The sequence below is a fragment of the Convolutriloba macropyga genome, chromosome 6 (genome assembly GCF_964194025.1).
Source record: "Convolutriloba macropyga chromosome 6, txConMacr16.3, whole genome shotgun sequence".
In the NCBI taxonomy this organism is placed as follows: domain Eukaryota; kingdom Metazoa; phylum Xenacoelomorpha; order Acoela; family Convolutidae; genus Convolutriloba; species Convolutriloba macropyga.
Window position 1 is genome coordinate 68155761 of NC_134473.1, and position 17093 is coordinate 68172853.

Below are 17093 nucleotides of genomic sequence, written 5' to 3' on the forward strand. Positions count from 1 at the left end.
TTTAATAGCCGCACAGCGATAGCTGGGGCTATTATTGGCCTTCTCTTGGTTTTTTTTATTTCGTCGTCATGATTTTTGTTACGACCATATGACGTCACAGCCACTTTTTGTTCATGCAAATGCAACTGAATTGCATGTGTGACGTCATTTTTCGCTCTTAGTGGAGCGAGTTTTTTTTGTTCATGCGCGTGATTAAATTTTTGGTCACACTTGACTTACCTCACTCTCAAAAATGACTTCCTCACTTTGAAATTGTCTTATTTACTTTAATTCAAAGAGATAAGGTCAAATGGGTGTGTGTCACTCTAAATGAAGGTTATTTGAGATCAGCTAATAGAGGCAGCAATAACTTATACAGATTTTTAATCAAAATTTAACAGATCAGCCCTCAATGAAAAGACCAATTTTTTTGGCTTGTCTTTTTTACTGTTTTTTTTAGACTGCCGATCTACGAATCTATTGCGGCTATTGTCTGGCAATCTGCCAGCTATATTCATTATATTGTTCGAACTTCAGTATTGAAAGGCTGGCACTTCTTCATCCGTCATATCATATACAATTGACATAGAAATATAGAGCAGCAAGAGGATATCTGGATTTCTGGATATCTTAAAATCAAACCGTGTGAAAGCGCATTTATTTTCTTGGTGCAAGCATATTTTGAAATTCATTTTCCTAGGTCCAAATGTTCTAACTGACAAATAAAATTTATTCAAACGTTTTTAAAACTTCATGCGGTCTAATCCATCTGATCTTCATAAATTTATATAAAAGCAGTGCTAAGTTTTTTTCAATGCAAGCTAGATTAATTAAAATAGCAAACTTTACATTAAATAAATTATAAACGGCAATCTGAGATTAGATAAGGTAGCAGTACCTGTTGAATTCTTTTTGAGGACAAAATTGCTAAATGTAATTTTTTGCGCGCACATTTCTTACTGCGTATTGTAGACCAATAGTTGTTTTAGCAAAAAAATTATAGGTCTAACATTTTGGTCTTAACCTAATTGTATGAGAAGAAGTAAAAATGACAAAATTCGCATCAGCTTTCCAAACATTTTTCCCTTTGTTATCAGTTTTATAATTTGCCTACAGATTGGAGATAACAGCTTGTTTTTTTTCTTTCTTTCTACATTGATTGCTGGTGTTGTTGTTATAGCTGTCGCACAGGGCTGCAATTTTGGCGGGATGCAGACGCTTTTTGCCGTGTTTTACTGGTACCCTACTTGCATTTGTATCATAATAAAAATAGATATATTGGTAGTAGAGTGACTGCCATTGATTGCTGGCGTAAAAAGGCTCACTGAAAGTGTCTTCAATCCTTGGTTGTGATAAGTTGAAGTTATGCAACTTTGGAACATTTGTTGCAACTTTATAGGTTGGAAAGAAATTTGGTTGGATCGTATCTTGACTCGATTCAGCTCAATTGAAATTCTAAGAAATTATTCAATTTTTGCACCGGTCGACAAACCAGAAGTGGTTCACAACTAGAAATCAAATTTTGCTCAAAAATTTATTTCATTAATTTTCAGTAACGCTTTTAAGACTCATTACTAATAAGTTATATTTAAAATTATATTAATTATATTTAAAAAAAACAATTTAGGTAAAATTCGAAGAACAAAGTAAGATTTTGGCAATCAACATTACGGCCTTTTTTAAAGTTGACTTTCGAGTGAGCCAATTACATTTTTGTTATTGGCTGACTCGAAAGTGCGTTCATTGCTTTCAGTCATTTGGCTAGTATTGAACAATACGTTGTATTGTAGGTATCAGTGCGTTGATATTGAGGAAAAGCTTGATTTTGGGGGTGCAGAAATATGAACTCTAAGGCTGGGGGGGGGGGGTAACAGAAAAGATCAGAGCTTTTAAATATTATTATACTCTATAATCTGAAAACACAACTTAAAAAGTGAAGCTGGTTTCTCATATACTGTGGTGGGAACAATTCCGCATTTTAAAAATAAAGGCTGTGAAAATTTGCCTTTGATTTATCAAACCGCCTTAATAATGTGAAATTGGAACGAAAACTATTTATATTTTCCTTTTGATAAATTGACAATAAGTTTTAGCTTTCTACCGGTTCTCACTTTGATGAAAGAGTTTATGACGGCTGTTGTAGTATTCACTATTGCCTAGTTTTCCGCCTTCACTTCACATGACGTTTCGGCACGCAAAAACTGATTTGTATTATTTGATGGCCAATTGAGCTATTAAATAAGGTATTGAAAAGTGTCCAAAATTGTTGAAAGTTTGTTTTTGTCCGTGAGGACTTTTGTATTCCGAAAACGCATTTGAACAACTTATATTTTTGTTGCATGGATGTTTTTTTTCAATTTAATGGCAGGTAAGGAGAATGCTATTCGTTTATATACTCATTTCTACAAGTTGTAAAGTGTTTAATTATTCCAACGTCAAAGTAGTAGGGAGGAGGAACTATGTGCTCAACTGTTTTTTTTTCAATCAATTTTGGCCGATCGATATATTTGTCATAGAGATTTGTGAATGGATCATTAGAAAGCTCGTACAGCGTAAAATCTATAGTCCAAGCTGTTTGAAGTTTTGAAGAGGTTTGAAGTCTTGTGAACATTAGAATGATTTCCGTAGTTTGTGTTCACATTTGTGCTCAAATTGTTGCGAGTTTTGCTAAAAAAATTGTTATTGATAGTGTTATTGGTTTGAAGTTTAAAGGTAGAGCAGAGTTGAGCTGTTTGATCCGTCTTTTATAGCTCAATTTTTCACTATTTTTAAAATTTCCTATTTTATTTAAAACACCAAATAAGCTTCTTTACCCCACCTTGTTTAAATTTACTGAAAGAACAGACGTAAAAATTGCTGACACACTCGTGAATGAACTCAGAAGAAGCCTAGTCTTACTTCTGCTCACTATGAAAGTTTTTGAATTAAAATTATTGCGGTTTTTGGGCTAATTTAAATCGATAATTGTCAATAATGCGTCATCTGTTGTTGTTTTTTATGCCAAGTTATTAATTAATCTCGAACGAAGTTTGAAGCAATTTTTTCCAACATGTATGTCTATTATCATGCTCAATTTTCCCTTGAACGATTTGACTTTTCGAGTGACTTTTGCGCCCTTGACTTTTCGTTTTGCGTGATCTAAAGCTTTCGGTCATCCACAATTTTAAGCAACTGAAGTCTAAAGCTTTCTGTCATCCACAATTTTAAGCAACTGAAGCGGCGGCAGTTCACCACTAAAAGTCAGTTGAAAAATGCTGCCATTTGGTGGCAAATCACTTTCCTTTTTTTCACTATGAATTTTATTTGTGGTTTATAATGATCTCTGGTGATGTCATTTGAAGCCCCTAAGGAATTTTAATCCCCCCGCGCGACTGAAGCAGGCTACATTAGATTATAGCTCTCACAAGGCCTTTGAGAGTATTTCTTCCGACGTTAGTCGGTTATGCTCTTTGGTTAATATTTGCAACGAATAATTGTGTTTAATGTACTCGCAGCAATATCAAGGATAATTTCTGTCTTAAAAAGTTTCTTGTTTCTTTTTTTTAGTTTCAGGTGCTTCCTACGGAGTTATGAATGAGCACCCATTTAGTGATTTCAATTGATAGTTAAAGGTTTTAATGACTTTGCATTTAATTGTTGTCAAAACTTGAACATATTTTTGAATTTTGCTCTTTTTGTGTCGACTTGCCACCCAGTCTTAAGGTCTGGTCACAACTTTCAGGTGATGTACAAGTTGTTTAGTTTGTTTTATCTGATAGTTTTTTGATTTTGTTTATTGTTTGTGAAAAATGGACGCTGAGTTTTGGTTGTAATTGATTTTTGTTTTATTCGATTTTGTTGTTTGTCTTGTTTCTTAGTCTCATTAATGGCAGCTCTCATCAGCCCTCTGATGCGGCATTACTTAATAGATTTAGTGATTTGCTTTTCTAAACGGTTTTGTTACTCATACACCAATATATATGAACAGTACATGAACCTAATCTCGTTCTCATTTGCACAATTTAGTCAAAAATACGAATGAGTGGGGTCGGAAAATTATGTGCAAACGCACATTACCGAGCCTCCTTGTTTACACTGTCAAGTTTGTGATGACAAGAATATAGGGTTGAATGAGATTTTGTGGACGTAAGCGTTTTTTTAATTTATTGAGCCTGAGACTTGAAACTTGTTCGTTTGCTTTTTCAACTAACTGCTTGCTGAATTTGTGATTCCTGAATACACTAATTCGTGATGAAGTTGAAAACTTGAAGCGTTTGAAGTAATCTTTATACTTGGCAGATAGGCAAGCTTCCTGTCAAGCATCTTACCATGTTGATCTGACATTGAAATGGGTGACATGACAATTAACCCAATTCCATTTTACCCAATGACCTTTGGTATTTTTGTTCAATAATCCGATTACAAATTAGCAGTCGTTATTACAAGGATATTTTAACATACTCAAGGAGACAATTTAATCCCATTTTCGCCTGTGATAGTTTTATATCAAGTCCCACGGGCACTTTTATTATATAGTCGGCTAATTGGTACGGCATTGGGTGAATTGTCCTGTGCTATTAAAATGTATGCAATATCAATATACCCATTGTGTAATTTTAACCAATTTCCAAAAGACCCTAGTATTAATACAGAATTTTTTCGAGTATTCGTTATAAATTCATAGATTTCAATGCTAATGAGCTTTAATTTGTTCGTTATTTAGGTGTTGTAATTATGCTTTCACAAATAAAGGCTCCCGTTTTTAACATTTGATCAGTAATTCTTTTCTGCTTTTATTCGGTTTATGTGTAAGCGAGGCCTGTAAGGAAATATAAAAGATTTGGGTAAGCAAGTTTTTTGTTCGACATGAGGTTAATTTATGCGGCTTGATTTTTAAACAACCCTCGCGGGATGGCTTGCCTTCCTTTCCACCCTGTTTGTTGTTATGTTTGTCAACCCCTTTTTTGGATTAATGTTATATTGTGTGCAAATGATGCGGTAATTAGGACAGGTTCAGTAACCCTCCAAGCCCCCCCCCCCTGGGTAACCGGTTATAATTAGAAAGAGGACATGGTGTGGGTGACTCCCCTTTCATACCTGCTGCCACGTGATGCCCCGTTACCCCTCTTATTCCATTTTTGGCATTCTGAACAAGGAAACAATGAGTGGTGTTGAAATAGATGGGAATTAGAGTGGGGGAGGTGCCCTGATAAAGGGGCAATTGTATTATAAATGAGAGTACGGTATATGGTCACAGGTACCATTAATGCGCTCTTTTGCGCAACCACTAAGATTGCTAATTTCAAAGCTATTTATTATTTATCAAAGGTATTAGTAGGATTAGAGTTGTAGGTGTTGGTCATTATTAAAGGTACTAAGCTGTTATGTTTCGGGTGAGGGGCCTATAATGGTGATGGTAATTCTGGTCACCTTATTATCATAGTTCGTTCATCCGTCGCATAGTAAGTTTTCTCCCTTTTTGTGAAATGACGTAGGCGTGCGAAAAGCTAAGTGTGTATGCGCGTGTGTGGAGTTTGGAAAAAGGGAATAAAGATTGAATGAATCGGCCATGACTGTGTGCTTTTACTGCCTTGGTAGTGCTAACATATTTATTAATATTTTAACAGCCGCCACCGCACGTGTGATAAGTAACTTTTCGCCTACTAGATACCTCTCAATAGATGAAACTTATTCGCGAGAAAAAAGTTGATGCCAAGTAAGCATAGCTTGTTTATATGTATGGATAAAGCCACGTATATAAGTATCATATACGTTTTTTGTATATATTTTAATGCGTGTATGTATGTTGTTTGTGATGCGTGTTGGTTGAGTATTGTATACTTGTTGTGTACCCCCTGTTGGTAATAATGCTGCTACTACTTGTACTTTTTGTCATTGTTTTAGGTGCTGCTTATGCGCTGCAATATTTTCAATTCGCTCCTCTTTTTCGCCCCCTTTTTCTCTCCCCTCTTAACGTATACATTATTTTTTACGTCTGTATTTTCCATTTATTCGGTACATCATCCATTTTTTCCTCACCAAACTGCTTCAGCTTCGCTGTTTTTTATTCTATTCGTCTAACTAGCTAGCAAGCGAGAGAATGGCTGGTGATAAATATTTAAGCTAAAACTGCGAGACATTTGTGGAATTATAGAATAGATAGATAGCTTGATGATACTACAGTGTACAGTAATGAAAGAAAGCTATATAGCTATTGCACAGTTGTCTAGTGTAGCTATCTATATCTTTGTTAATAGAGAGCGAGATATATAGATACATTGATACATATAGAATGCTTTATGCGTAATACATTTTACGATTTTTTTGCTTATTCCTTGGTGCGATGCGTGTTATGTTGTAATGGAAAGTATCGCTAAAGTGATTGCTGTTTTGGGAATGCGGCTCGCTCTTGTTAAAAATAAAAAAAGTAAGGAAATAAAATAGGAGATTTATAGTTTGTGTAAGAAGATTGTTGCCGTGCTTTATAATGTCGCCTTCCAGTTAAGAGTGAAACAGAAAGAGGGGACTAACTAACCAGCTAACAAATTTCGTTTTTTTCTTACTTCAGTTCAGTTCCCTTTTCTCCATTTTCACTTCTTAGTTGGTTGGTTGGTTAGTTGTTTGTTTCCTTTTTAATTTGCTCTAAAAACTACTTTGCTTCCTTCATTTTCCTTTTTATTATCGACTTTTATTGCTATTTTTGTGTTTCTGCGTGTACTTTTTTCTATACTTGCTACCCTTGCGTATGCAAATGTTTTTGTATGTGACTTGGTGTCTTTAGGCCAAATAACAAACTGCGCATGTTGCTCACTTTATTTCTTACTCTTCATATATATCTATCTCTACATTCCTGAATCTCAATTCGTGTTATTAATAAACGCACTCACCTTTATAAACTAATTCTTTTATATCTTTCACACGCACACAGTCGCCCCACCTTTCCCCTAGTATGATTAACCATATTAGAAAAGTGATATCTTAAAGTTCACTAGTCTGTAAAGTTGCTCTTTTCACTCCTCGTCCCTATTTACCTCCCCTCCTACGCAGCTACCTATTTCTTTTTATTCGATGCACTCTTTAACCTCCCATTTCGCCTTAACTTTCATGTGGAGATACCAAAATTAGAAGCCTGTACTTGGAGCAGATGTAGAAATCCTAACTTCTTCCCGTTCTTGAAAACGGTGTGTTTTAGTTATGTAGTTTATTTAGTTTATGCTATCGTTTTTCAATACTTTAGTGAGTAGAAGTATCTTCATCAACTGTTATTCCTCGAAAATGGCATCTTTTGAGATTTCTGTTTTCCTATTTTTTTCTAGGTACAATGCATGAAATTACGCACGTTGTTCTGAAAAAGTGATAAGTTACGAGATTGAAACTGTCTGTTTGAACTGGTGCAGCCTTTTGGTCCCTTACACGCTATATTAGCTGTTGTAATTTTTGACACCCAAATTCTATTCATTGCAATCTTCATATTTTAAACTGCCCCCCCCTTTTTTTTCTTAGTTCTCAAAAGAACAAAAAGTGAATTTTGTGACATCGATGGTTGTTTCTGCCAACTTAGCTTCTATGAGCAGTGCGTATTGATCCTAGGAGCGGTTGCTAGGCGTGTAGAGTCGCCCAGTTTTGATAACCTGCTTTGATAATTATTTGCTTAAAATGATTATGGGAGTCAATGCAGTTTATTTTGTAAAACGTTGACGGCGTGGTTATTTCAGGTTATCTGGCAATATTCTAGCAAAAAATTTTTTGAGCAGTTGTACGCCTTTCTAACATTTTTTTTATTCTGCAAAGGTCTCTAGACTTTTTTATGGTCCATGTTTTCAGCAATCTTCAAAAGTGAAAAATCATTAAAAATTTGGGATCTTTTCCTTTTATTCCTCCCAGCTTAGTGTGTTTTTATTTACAACACCAGACACACGTGTCATATTTTTGTGCGATGATTTTTTGTGTTGTGGCACCTTCTCTGTAACTGAGGGTGCATAACGTACTGGGGGGCATAAACGGAAAAGATCCAGAAGCTTTAATGGGCATTGAGTTGGCATGAATGTACGTAATTTGAATGAAGTATAAACATTTTTTTAAAGGTCACGTGCATCAAAATGGGATAAATTTAGTAAGACACGAGACCATTTGGCTGACCATCTGCTGGTATTTACACAAGGTTGCTCTGATTTGAGTCGATTTAGAGGACAAAATTGATAGAAAAACAAGTGTCTTTTTATACAGCTGTCTGCATTCAATAGAGAAAAGATATTGTAAGTAGGTGCCAAAATATATACCCACCCATTATCGCTCGTCGGATCTTACCCCCTCCCACATTCTAATTATACCCCCCCCCCCCCCCCCCAACAGAAATATACCCCCTTATGTTATAATTACCATGATTGGGCGGTTATAGGTTATATGACCACCGGGCTGGGGGGGGGGGGGTATAATGGGAAAGCCCCCGCACGAACACACTATATGATTGACTATATAATGGAGGAAATTTTGCAACCGGTGCTACATAACATACATACCGGAGGGGGCCATAATTGAAAATTTGGAATCCACAAACTCAATGTGAACACTTAAGAAGTGCAAAAACGAGGTTGTAACTGAAAGTGACTCTGTTTTAGTGTGACGTCGACTGAGACAGTTAGTGGTCTCGCCTGAGAGTCGTTCTTGACCAATTAGCGGGCGGAGGAAGAAACTGAATCATTTTGATCACGAAGAGAGTGTTTGATTGTTTCTGGGACTATTAGAGGGTTCTCTACCTGCCAAGTTAATCACGCAGGAACGTCAATTGATTAATTGACCCAGTTCCGATATCTTATTCACACCTGGACTGGACACAGAATTTATCATTAATTGTGAGGGCTTTACCACTAATTTATTCAACAATCGCTGTTTGTAGAATTAGTGAAAAGTAGTTACCGAAAGAATTAGTAGAAATTACAATTTAAAATTGTGCAATGATCAAAATTTGTAACTTATTTACTTAATTGATTTTGCTTACTTTTGTATGCTTTGCCTGTACTTTTGAAGAAACCTGAACTCTATTTGATTATTATACTCGTATTCTGTCGCTGGGCAATACACTGAGTTTCCGAAAGCTCATTTTATTATTTGCTGCTGAAGTGTAAATACCCGCTGCAGTTTCAAAGGTTACCACTCTGTGACGTCAAAGAGCAAGTTCGCATCTGTTTCCTTTTCCTACGTCAACAAGTTTTTGTTGTCACACGCCTCGAAAACTAAGGGATATAATCTGTTTTAAGCCAAGTGGGTTTTTCCCATTGCAGCCCCCATCCTCCCAGTACGTTATCCCCCCCCCCCCCCCCAGTTGCAGTACACGCGCCATTACATTGTAAATCATTATGTACAAATATGGCACGTGCTATAATGTGCAACCATTGAGCTGGATGGGGGGGGGCACAAATGAAGGAGATCGAAATTCTGTTTTAACCGAAGTGTTTTTATGGGTGTTTATCGTTAGAGCTCCCATCCCCTCCAGCTTAGTGGACAGATTGTCTATAACCCTCTCCTCCCAATCTTGGTAAACATACCATAATGGGGGGGGGGCTATAATTTAGTGGGGTGGCTATAATGGGAAAGAACTGTTATTATGATCCCCTGTTACAAATTTATGACCCCAGCATGTTATGTTACTTTGTAAAAAAAACGGATCTATTTTGTTTCGGCCCCCCAGTGTTTTTTATGACCCCCAATTACAAATTCTATGTTGTTATATAGCACGTTACTATGTAAGAAAATAGCACGTGCGCCTGGGGGTCATAAAAAATCTATGCTCACTAAGCTGGGGTGGCCGAAACAGTATAGATCCAAAAAACAGACACAAGCGTAGGGGGCGTAAAAGAATATGCCTACTAAATGGGGTGGGTGGGTGGGGTTGGGGAGAAAGGCACCGAAATAAGTGTGTTTCTGCATTATTAATTTTTGGTATTACCAAAAAAGCGTCAAGTATAGCATTTTAATTTAATGAATCTTTTCCGTTATTGACGCCCCAAAATGTTATACCCCCGTTATGGGACAAGTGCCATAGTAAATCTTAGTGGGGGAATATAGCGCGTTTTCTTGGGGTTGCAAATAATATGCACGCTTTAAACACAAGTGTCTTTACCCCCCCCCCCCCCCCCATTATAACCAACTCGTTGTGGTGTTTACGTTTATTAGGGGGAGGGTCTGTTAACGTTACATAACCTTTAAGCTTGGGAGTGGAGAGGGTATAACGATAAACAACAGATTTTTCCAAAAGAAACCCTTTCAAAAGCTATGAAACATGATGCTGTTGTGGTAAAGATTGATATTCTAGTGAGGAAAAGGCAACATATCATGAACTTGGATTAGATCTGAACAGCATGCCGTATTTGAATGTGGGCAGAGATGGAGATGATGCTAGAGTGGTGGTGTCTGGCAATATGTCCTCTAAAATGAGATCGCCTCAACAGCTGCAGGAGGACAATGTCGAACATGAGCAGGGCAGTGAACAGCACCAACACGATATGTCGGCCGAGATAGTCACAACCCCGACAGCCACTACCATGAATAACAACAGTAACACTAACTCAAGTAACCAAAAAGATAACAATAGTAGCAATATAAATGACAACAGAGACCACCGAGACAACCATTATCAGAACAGTTCCACCCCACTCAATTCCTCGCTATCATCCAACAATTCAGATCCAGTTGACGATTCAGATCCAGCATCATCATCCTTGTCAATCGAGGCCATCACCACAACCAGCAGTATCAGCTCCACCAGCCACAACCGACCGATCATTCCTAAAAACCAGCACCACAACAGCAGCAGCAGCAACCATGATCAGCCCACTCTCGAACAGAGCCACCAACCAGAAGGGGCCACTGTTGACAGTGGAAGCAACCGGTTAGTAAGAACTGGAGAACACACCTATCGCATTCCAGACGGAGAAAAATGTACAGTCAAAGTTGGAGACAAAATTCGCATTATTCACGGCCCAGCAATTCTCAACTTTGCGTCATCCGATGGACTAATGACAAGTGTCATGGGAGATGTGCCCAAAATATCCGCTTCTTCCGACAACATTCCGAAAACAACGTACGAGAAACTTCCATCACTCGGTTCTTCTCCGTCGAAAAGTGACCACGGCGAAGACGAGGACAGCTCTTTTGCAGATTACGGAGACAGTTCTGATAAAAGGGAAGCTACTGAGCGCAGGTCATCTGATGTTGCAGAGCGTTCACTCGATGAGCCACATGGGGGAATGGGAGACTTTAGCAATCCATGGAAAAGAGGTCAGTTCTTTTTGTCATTGGTCACTCTACCAACCAACATTTACCCATATAGTTATAGAGGTTTTTACCACAATGTCAACTATGTATTTAGTATTGTAACTGTTTCCGAGTCATTTGATTAAAGTTCATTCAGATTTTCTTACTTCGTAAGTTTTTTTGTTATTATGGCTTGTACCGACTTTAGCAACAATTCGCATTGATTAAGCAACAATTTAGCAACAATTATTTCCGCATTTGATCCATTTCTTTTTACTATGTGCCGGGAAAATCTGTTTACTTGTGCTAAAGAAAATGCTGGATTTATTTTCACGAAATTATTTAAGAGCAATAATATGTCCGTTATTTTTTGGGGTCTGTCCTATTACAGCCCCCCACAAAAATATAGCCAGCCCATGATGGGGGTCGGGATAGGTAATATGGCCACTAAACAGGGTGGGAGGGCTGTAATATGAAAGAACCATTTTTGTTTGGTTTTTAAGAGGACTCCTTAAATGCTGGTCCTCGGTCAGCAATCTCAGTTGTGGCCGCTGATATTGCTGCGGTGTTAGACAAATGAGTTTGTTTATGTAGTTGCGGTTTTCGCCAACTCTAGGTAACGTTTTCGTCAAATTCGCTCGGAAAAGCTCTATGAATTTGGCTGTGACGCGTTGCTTGAGGCCCGTAAAACTGTGATGATCTACTGATTTATTGAGGATAATAAATAAATAGCCACATCGGAACCAAAAATTTTCATGTTTTCCGCAGTCTGGTTTTGGGAATAGTAAAATCATTTGCAGTGGCATTTGTCAGCGTCATACATCTTCTAATTAATCTGACAGAAGAGCAACTACGAATGCAGTTCAACGTATAGTGAAAGATTGTTCAAATTATTCAGATAGTGAGGTAAATTGTTTAAAAGATATTTTGTATCTGGTATTTTGAATCATGGAGTCTCATTGCATTTTCACTGCACAAAAGCCACATATTTTCTACATTTTGTGTAAAGATAAGAGGGTCATTGCATTAAATTTTTCAGTACCAAGAATGAGCCCTGAGGTACGCCACTGACTACTTTTAGTGGCTCAGATTTAATTTTACAATCTGATGCGTTGTATATCTATTGTTTATAGAGTCAAACTGAGTCAAACGAAGTAGTAGTAAATGCACCAAACAAAGAAGTAGATGTCGAATGGTATTCGGGTGTCAATAAGTTGCGATTGAACGAAGTTTGTAGTATTCGGTTTTGTTGTGTTCATCTTTAATTGCTCTTGAACGAAGTTTAAAGTAATTTTTGTAATTTATTTTTGTCCCTTTTCATGCAAATTTTTTGCTTGGCAGTTATTAATTGCTCTTGAACGCAGTTCATAGCAATTATTGTAAACGTGTGTGTCTTTTTTATGCAAATTTTTAGCTTGACAATTTTGCGCTTTTCTTCTAGAACATTTTTTGACTTCTCAAGTGACTTTGTCACGCTTTCGTTCATCATTTTTGAGTGATCTCCAGTGCTCCGAAGTAAAGCTTGTTGCTAATATAAACTCGGTTGCAGCATAGCAAAATTAAGTGACTCGAAGCGCAGTAGTTAGTGTAGGTGGCCATGGATCAGGTTCGAATCCCAGTGGGGTCGAGGTTTTTTGCACCCATAAAGAAAAATTGATCTATACTAAAGACCATCAATTAAATTGCCTCGCCTGTCGTTCAAGAGCAATTCTTCCGACATTTGTCGGTTTATGTTTGCTCTTTTGTTCTCAATTATTTTTTTGCTCTTGAGTGACTTTGTTATTGCTTACCTTTTTTTTATTTTGGCGGGATCTAAATTCCTCTGATGGAAAAATCAACATGTTGCTATTTTAATGGCTATTGTAAGTGATGGAATGCAAAGCCGATATAGCATGGCTAAGGTCTGACTACCACCCGGGAGGTCGGGGATTCGAACCGCTCGTGTTTGTATTGATTTATGTCGATTTACGTTTGGTTATTTTTGTCAGGAGAGACGAGTTCCATTAGAGCCTTAACTGGTCTCTGAGTATGTGATTCCTTACGAAACTGCTAAGGAAACATCAAATCCTTGTGTTAAGTCTCACATTTGGCAAAAATAGAGTTTGTATCCCTAGCAATTTCTATTAGTCGAAACATAAAAATTGTTTTAAAGCTATTACGTCTCTTGACATTTTTTAAAATTGCTTTGAATGTTGAAGCAATTATTGTGAACGTGTTTATTTATGCTAAATCTTTGCTTTACCGTTTTTGCGCTTTTGTTCTAGAGTTTTGTGAGTGATATAAATTGCTTTCATTCTGATTGTTGCTAATATAAAAGCGTTTGCGGGTGAAAGAGAATCAAAGACATTGTAGCTGAGGGGTTTAAAAGTCATGCAGACGTCTTGGAGGCCTTTGGTTTGAACCCAGATGGGGTCGTTTTTTGCTCCCATAAATGATTTCTAAGCTACGACCTCTGTGAATTAAATTACCCTGCCTGTCGTTCGAGAGAAATTCATCCGACTTTAGTCGGTTTTGGTCTTGGTATTCTTTTTCACCGTTATTTCTGGTAATTCCCAACGTTAATGATTAATAGCTACTTCGCGGGTTAAGTGTTCAAATTGTTTTTAGCCAAACCAAAAAACCTGTTTCCACGCGAGCCCGACAATAGAGATCAACATAATCAAACCAATTCGGAGGAAGAAGTTCTGTTTGACGATAGTGGAAATTTTGAAAAGAGTTGCATATCTGAAAGTCCCAACGAGGAGTCATCAAACGGAGGAATATCGGCTGGATCTTCTCGAGGGAAAGAGTTGGGAATTCTACACGTGGACATCAGTACTGCGGAAACAAACGAGAGCCACCGTCATCATTGTTCGAATTCAAGTCGAGACTTCGCTACAACGTGCAAAGCAGATCTGGTTGGGAGAGTGTCTTCCACGTCGCCTCATATCCATCAACAGAAACTAGGTATTCATCTCAGATCATTGACCTTTGCGAAAAATTAAGCAGCGGAACAATTGACTGAAATTTAAATTATCTGCAAATTTCCAAGTCTTTTTGATGGTTGCATAAATATTCGTCACTGTGGACATTTCACACCGACGTATAATCTACAATTTTTGCCTACACGGTACGGTTTTCATCTAGTCATTCAACATTGCAAATCTTATAACATTGGTAAAAGATTATTATCTGTAGTTCAGCTAATAAGATCTCGTAAGCTTGAGCATGTCTCATAAGACACGGTCAAATTTATAAGATATAAGATCAGTTTTGTAAGATCTTATAAGATTGTGTCTAGTGTTCAAAGGTCATCACACCTCTAAACAATATAATCGATGATGTACGCATATAATCGTCCAAAATTAAATAGTTTTATACTTTCTGCACGTCTTTTTAGATTTTGTTTCCTTACATTGCGCTCCCCTCTTTTTGGATTAGGCAATGCGCAATCTGAGTTGTGTTGGAATTGTGTGCTATTTGAATGCATGCTCAGTGTTAAATTTATCAAGCAGAATTTGCAAATGTGCGTTTCTACTGATCTCAAAACAAGTAGCGTTTGTGTGTTGTAGCGATCTTGAGATCTCTTCCTTTTGTCCCTCCCAGTACGATATGCACCCCCAGTTACGGAGCACGTGCCATTTTACATGGTAAATTTTTCTCAAAATATGGCACGTGCGTCTGAGGGGTGCAAATAATATGCACCCACTAAGCTGATACAAACGGAAGAGATCCTGATCTTGTGCGATAGTTTGTCGCTCATCGATATTTCAGTTCGATATAGCCTTAGTGTAGGTTTTGTGTACTTATTTTAGTCTTGTTAATTGCTCTCGAACGAAGTTTGTAGCAATTATGTTAGTCCTCTTTTTATGCGATTTTTCGCTTGACCGGTTTTTTTGTGACCCATATGACTTCGTTTTCAAAAACGGGATAAACAGGTAGCTTCCAGTGGGCATTAAGTTTTCTTAGAGCCTTTCAGCTCACTCTTCTCCAAGTATGCGTTTGACAGAAACTGTTTTGGAGACTACTTATGGTGTGAAGGGCTGTTTCTAGTGGTTGACCGCCTTCCCGCGCAACAACCACCTCACTTCCCCCAACCCCTGAACATCTTTCAAGCCGCAAGGGCCCCATGCAGTCAAAGACCCCCTACCACCGTTAACCCCACCACCCAGCCATGCGATTTTTTGTGCTACCAATTTTCCCAATTGTTCTACCTTTTGTCATCTGACTTGACCAATGTTCGTGACTTTTTGTCTTGAGAACTACTATATCCCGAGAGCAATAAGCCGCTGAATACACTCATATGGAGTGAATGTTGTTAGACGCCCGCCACCTCAAGCTATTTTCATTTCCAAACTGATTTCCGCACCATTGATTTTCTATACACTCCAGATAAACTATAGAAGTAGAGCAATCGAGCACAACTAAATGAGAACCTGAATTTGTCTTGCGTGCTTCAAAATTTTTTAGGTTGTAATTAAAACAATACAAAGTCAAATATGAAACTTTAGTTTTACGTCAATTTTTAAACATTTCTTTTAATCGTAGGTGTTTGGTTACTTTGATATGCTATTATTTTTTGCATACTTTTTCGTGAAGAAGGTTCTGGTTTTCTTTTTTTTGTATTTGTATTTTGTTTTTGATATTTGTATTTTATGTAATGTAATTAGATTTCGAGCACGTCAGATTACACCACATCGAGCAAAGTTTCCACCTTTTGGCCTTTTTCAACGCTTAATTGCTTTTTTGCGGTTAGACTGATTCATCTTCTGGGCACATACTGTTGATTTTCTAGGGCACTAAGTCGCTTTGCAATTCTGTCAGAGTTTTGCTGATGTCTAGGTACTCTCTTCGCCGAAACGGATACAAATTTGTGGTGATATGACAAGTCTATGAGGGCTCGAAACCGACCAATTTTTATCTCTTCCCACTTAGTTTATTTAGGGACTGATATCGCCAGCTCATTACAAGTTGGGTAGGAACTGAAGATGGAATGAAGAGGCAGGCTATTTCTCATTGCATCAGTTTACATCTTTCTGTAATTGAATTCTGCGATTTATTTTGATAATACACGGCAAAGGCAGATCTGGAATAACTTTGGCTCATTTTGCCCGCGTGGATTTTGGTTACATCAAATTGCAGAATTTCACAATAATAAAATCCACAATGTGTGACTAAATTTCAGTTTCCTATCTAAATTAGATTGAAAGGAATTGCTTCACGTTCAAAAACTGAGTTCAGTGTATAGGATTCGAAGCCTGGATTATGCAATTCTTTTCTAATTTTGCAGATTTGGGTTTCTATTTTCACTTCAATATGGCCTAGTGTTGGAGTGTAACTCAATTCCGCCAATGACCCCTTCCCACTGTTGCCCCACCACGCACCCATGCGGTTTTTTGTTCCACCATTTTTCCCAATTGTTCTTACCTTTCATTTGACTGGCCAATGTTTGTGAGTTTTTGTCTTGAGAACTGCTAAATCCCGAGAGCATTAAGCCGCTGAGCCGTTCTAGTAGAGCCTTAATCATTTCGTAGTAAGTCCGATTAACCACTGAGAAGATATACACTCATTTGGAGTGAATGTTTTAGACGCCCGCCACCTCAAGCTATTTTCATTTCCAAACTGATTTCCGCACCAATTATTTTCTATACACTCTAGATAAATTAAAGAATAGAGCAATCGAGCACAACTGAATGAGAACCTGAAGTTATACTTAATTTGTCTTGCGTTCTTCAAAGATGCTTTAGATTGTAATTAATACAATGCAAAGTCAAGCATGAAACTTTAGGTGTACGTCAATTTTTTAACTTCTGATTGGATCAGTTTTCATCTTTCTGCAATTGGATTCTGTTATTAATTTGATAGTTTACGACAAAGGCATATCTGAAATCAATTAGGCTGAT

The 17093-nt window shown here is 37.5% G+C and overlaps 1 protein-coding gene across 12 annotated transcripts in view; it reads left to right on the top strand.

The window, feature by feature from the left end:
- LOC142340547 (uncharacterized) overlaps positions 1-17093 on the top strand; it is a 98782-nt gene that overhangs the window by 13709 nt on the left and 67980 nt on the right. For 7 of the 12 annotated variants that reach the window (XM_075391172.1, XM_075391184.1, XM_075391182.1 and 4 more), the window contains exons 2-4: positions 8577-9132; positions 10306-11235; positions 13819-14157. In XM_075391172.1, coding sequence (XP_075247287.1) covers positions 10317-11235; positions 13819-14157 — 1258 coding nt within the window. In that variant the 5' untranslated portion in view covers positions 8577-9132; positions 10306-10316. Of the gene's footprint in view, positions 1-6412; positions 7140-8062; positions 8214-8576; positions 9133-10257; positions 11236-13818; positions 14158-17093 lie in introns of those variants that run through there. The other 5 variants (XM_075391173.1, XM_075391174.1, XM_075391180.1 and 2 more) reach the window with 5 other exon arrangements.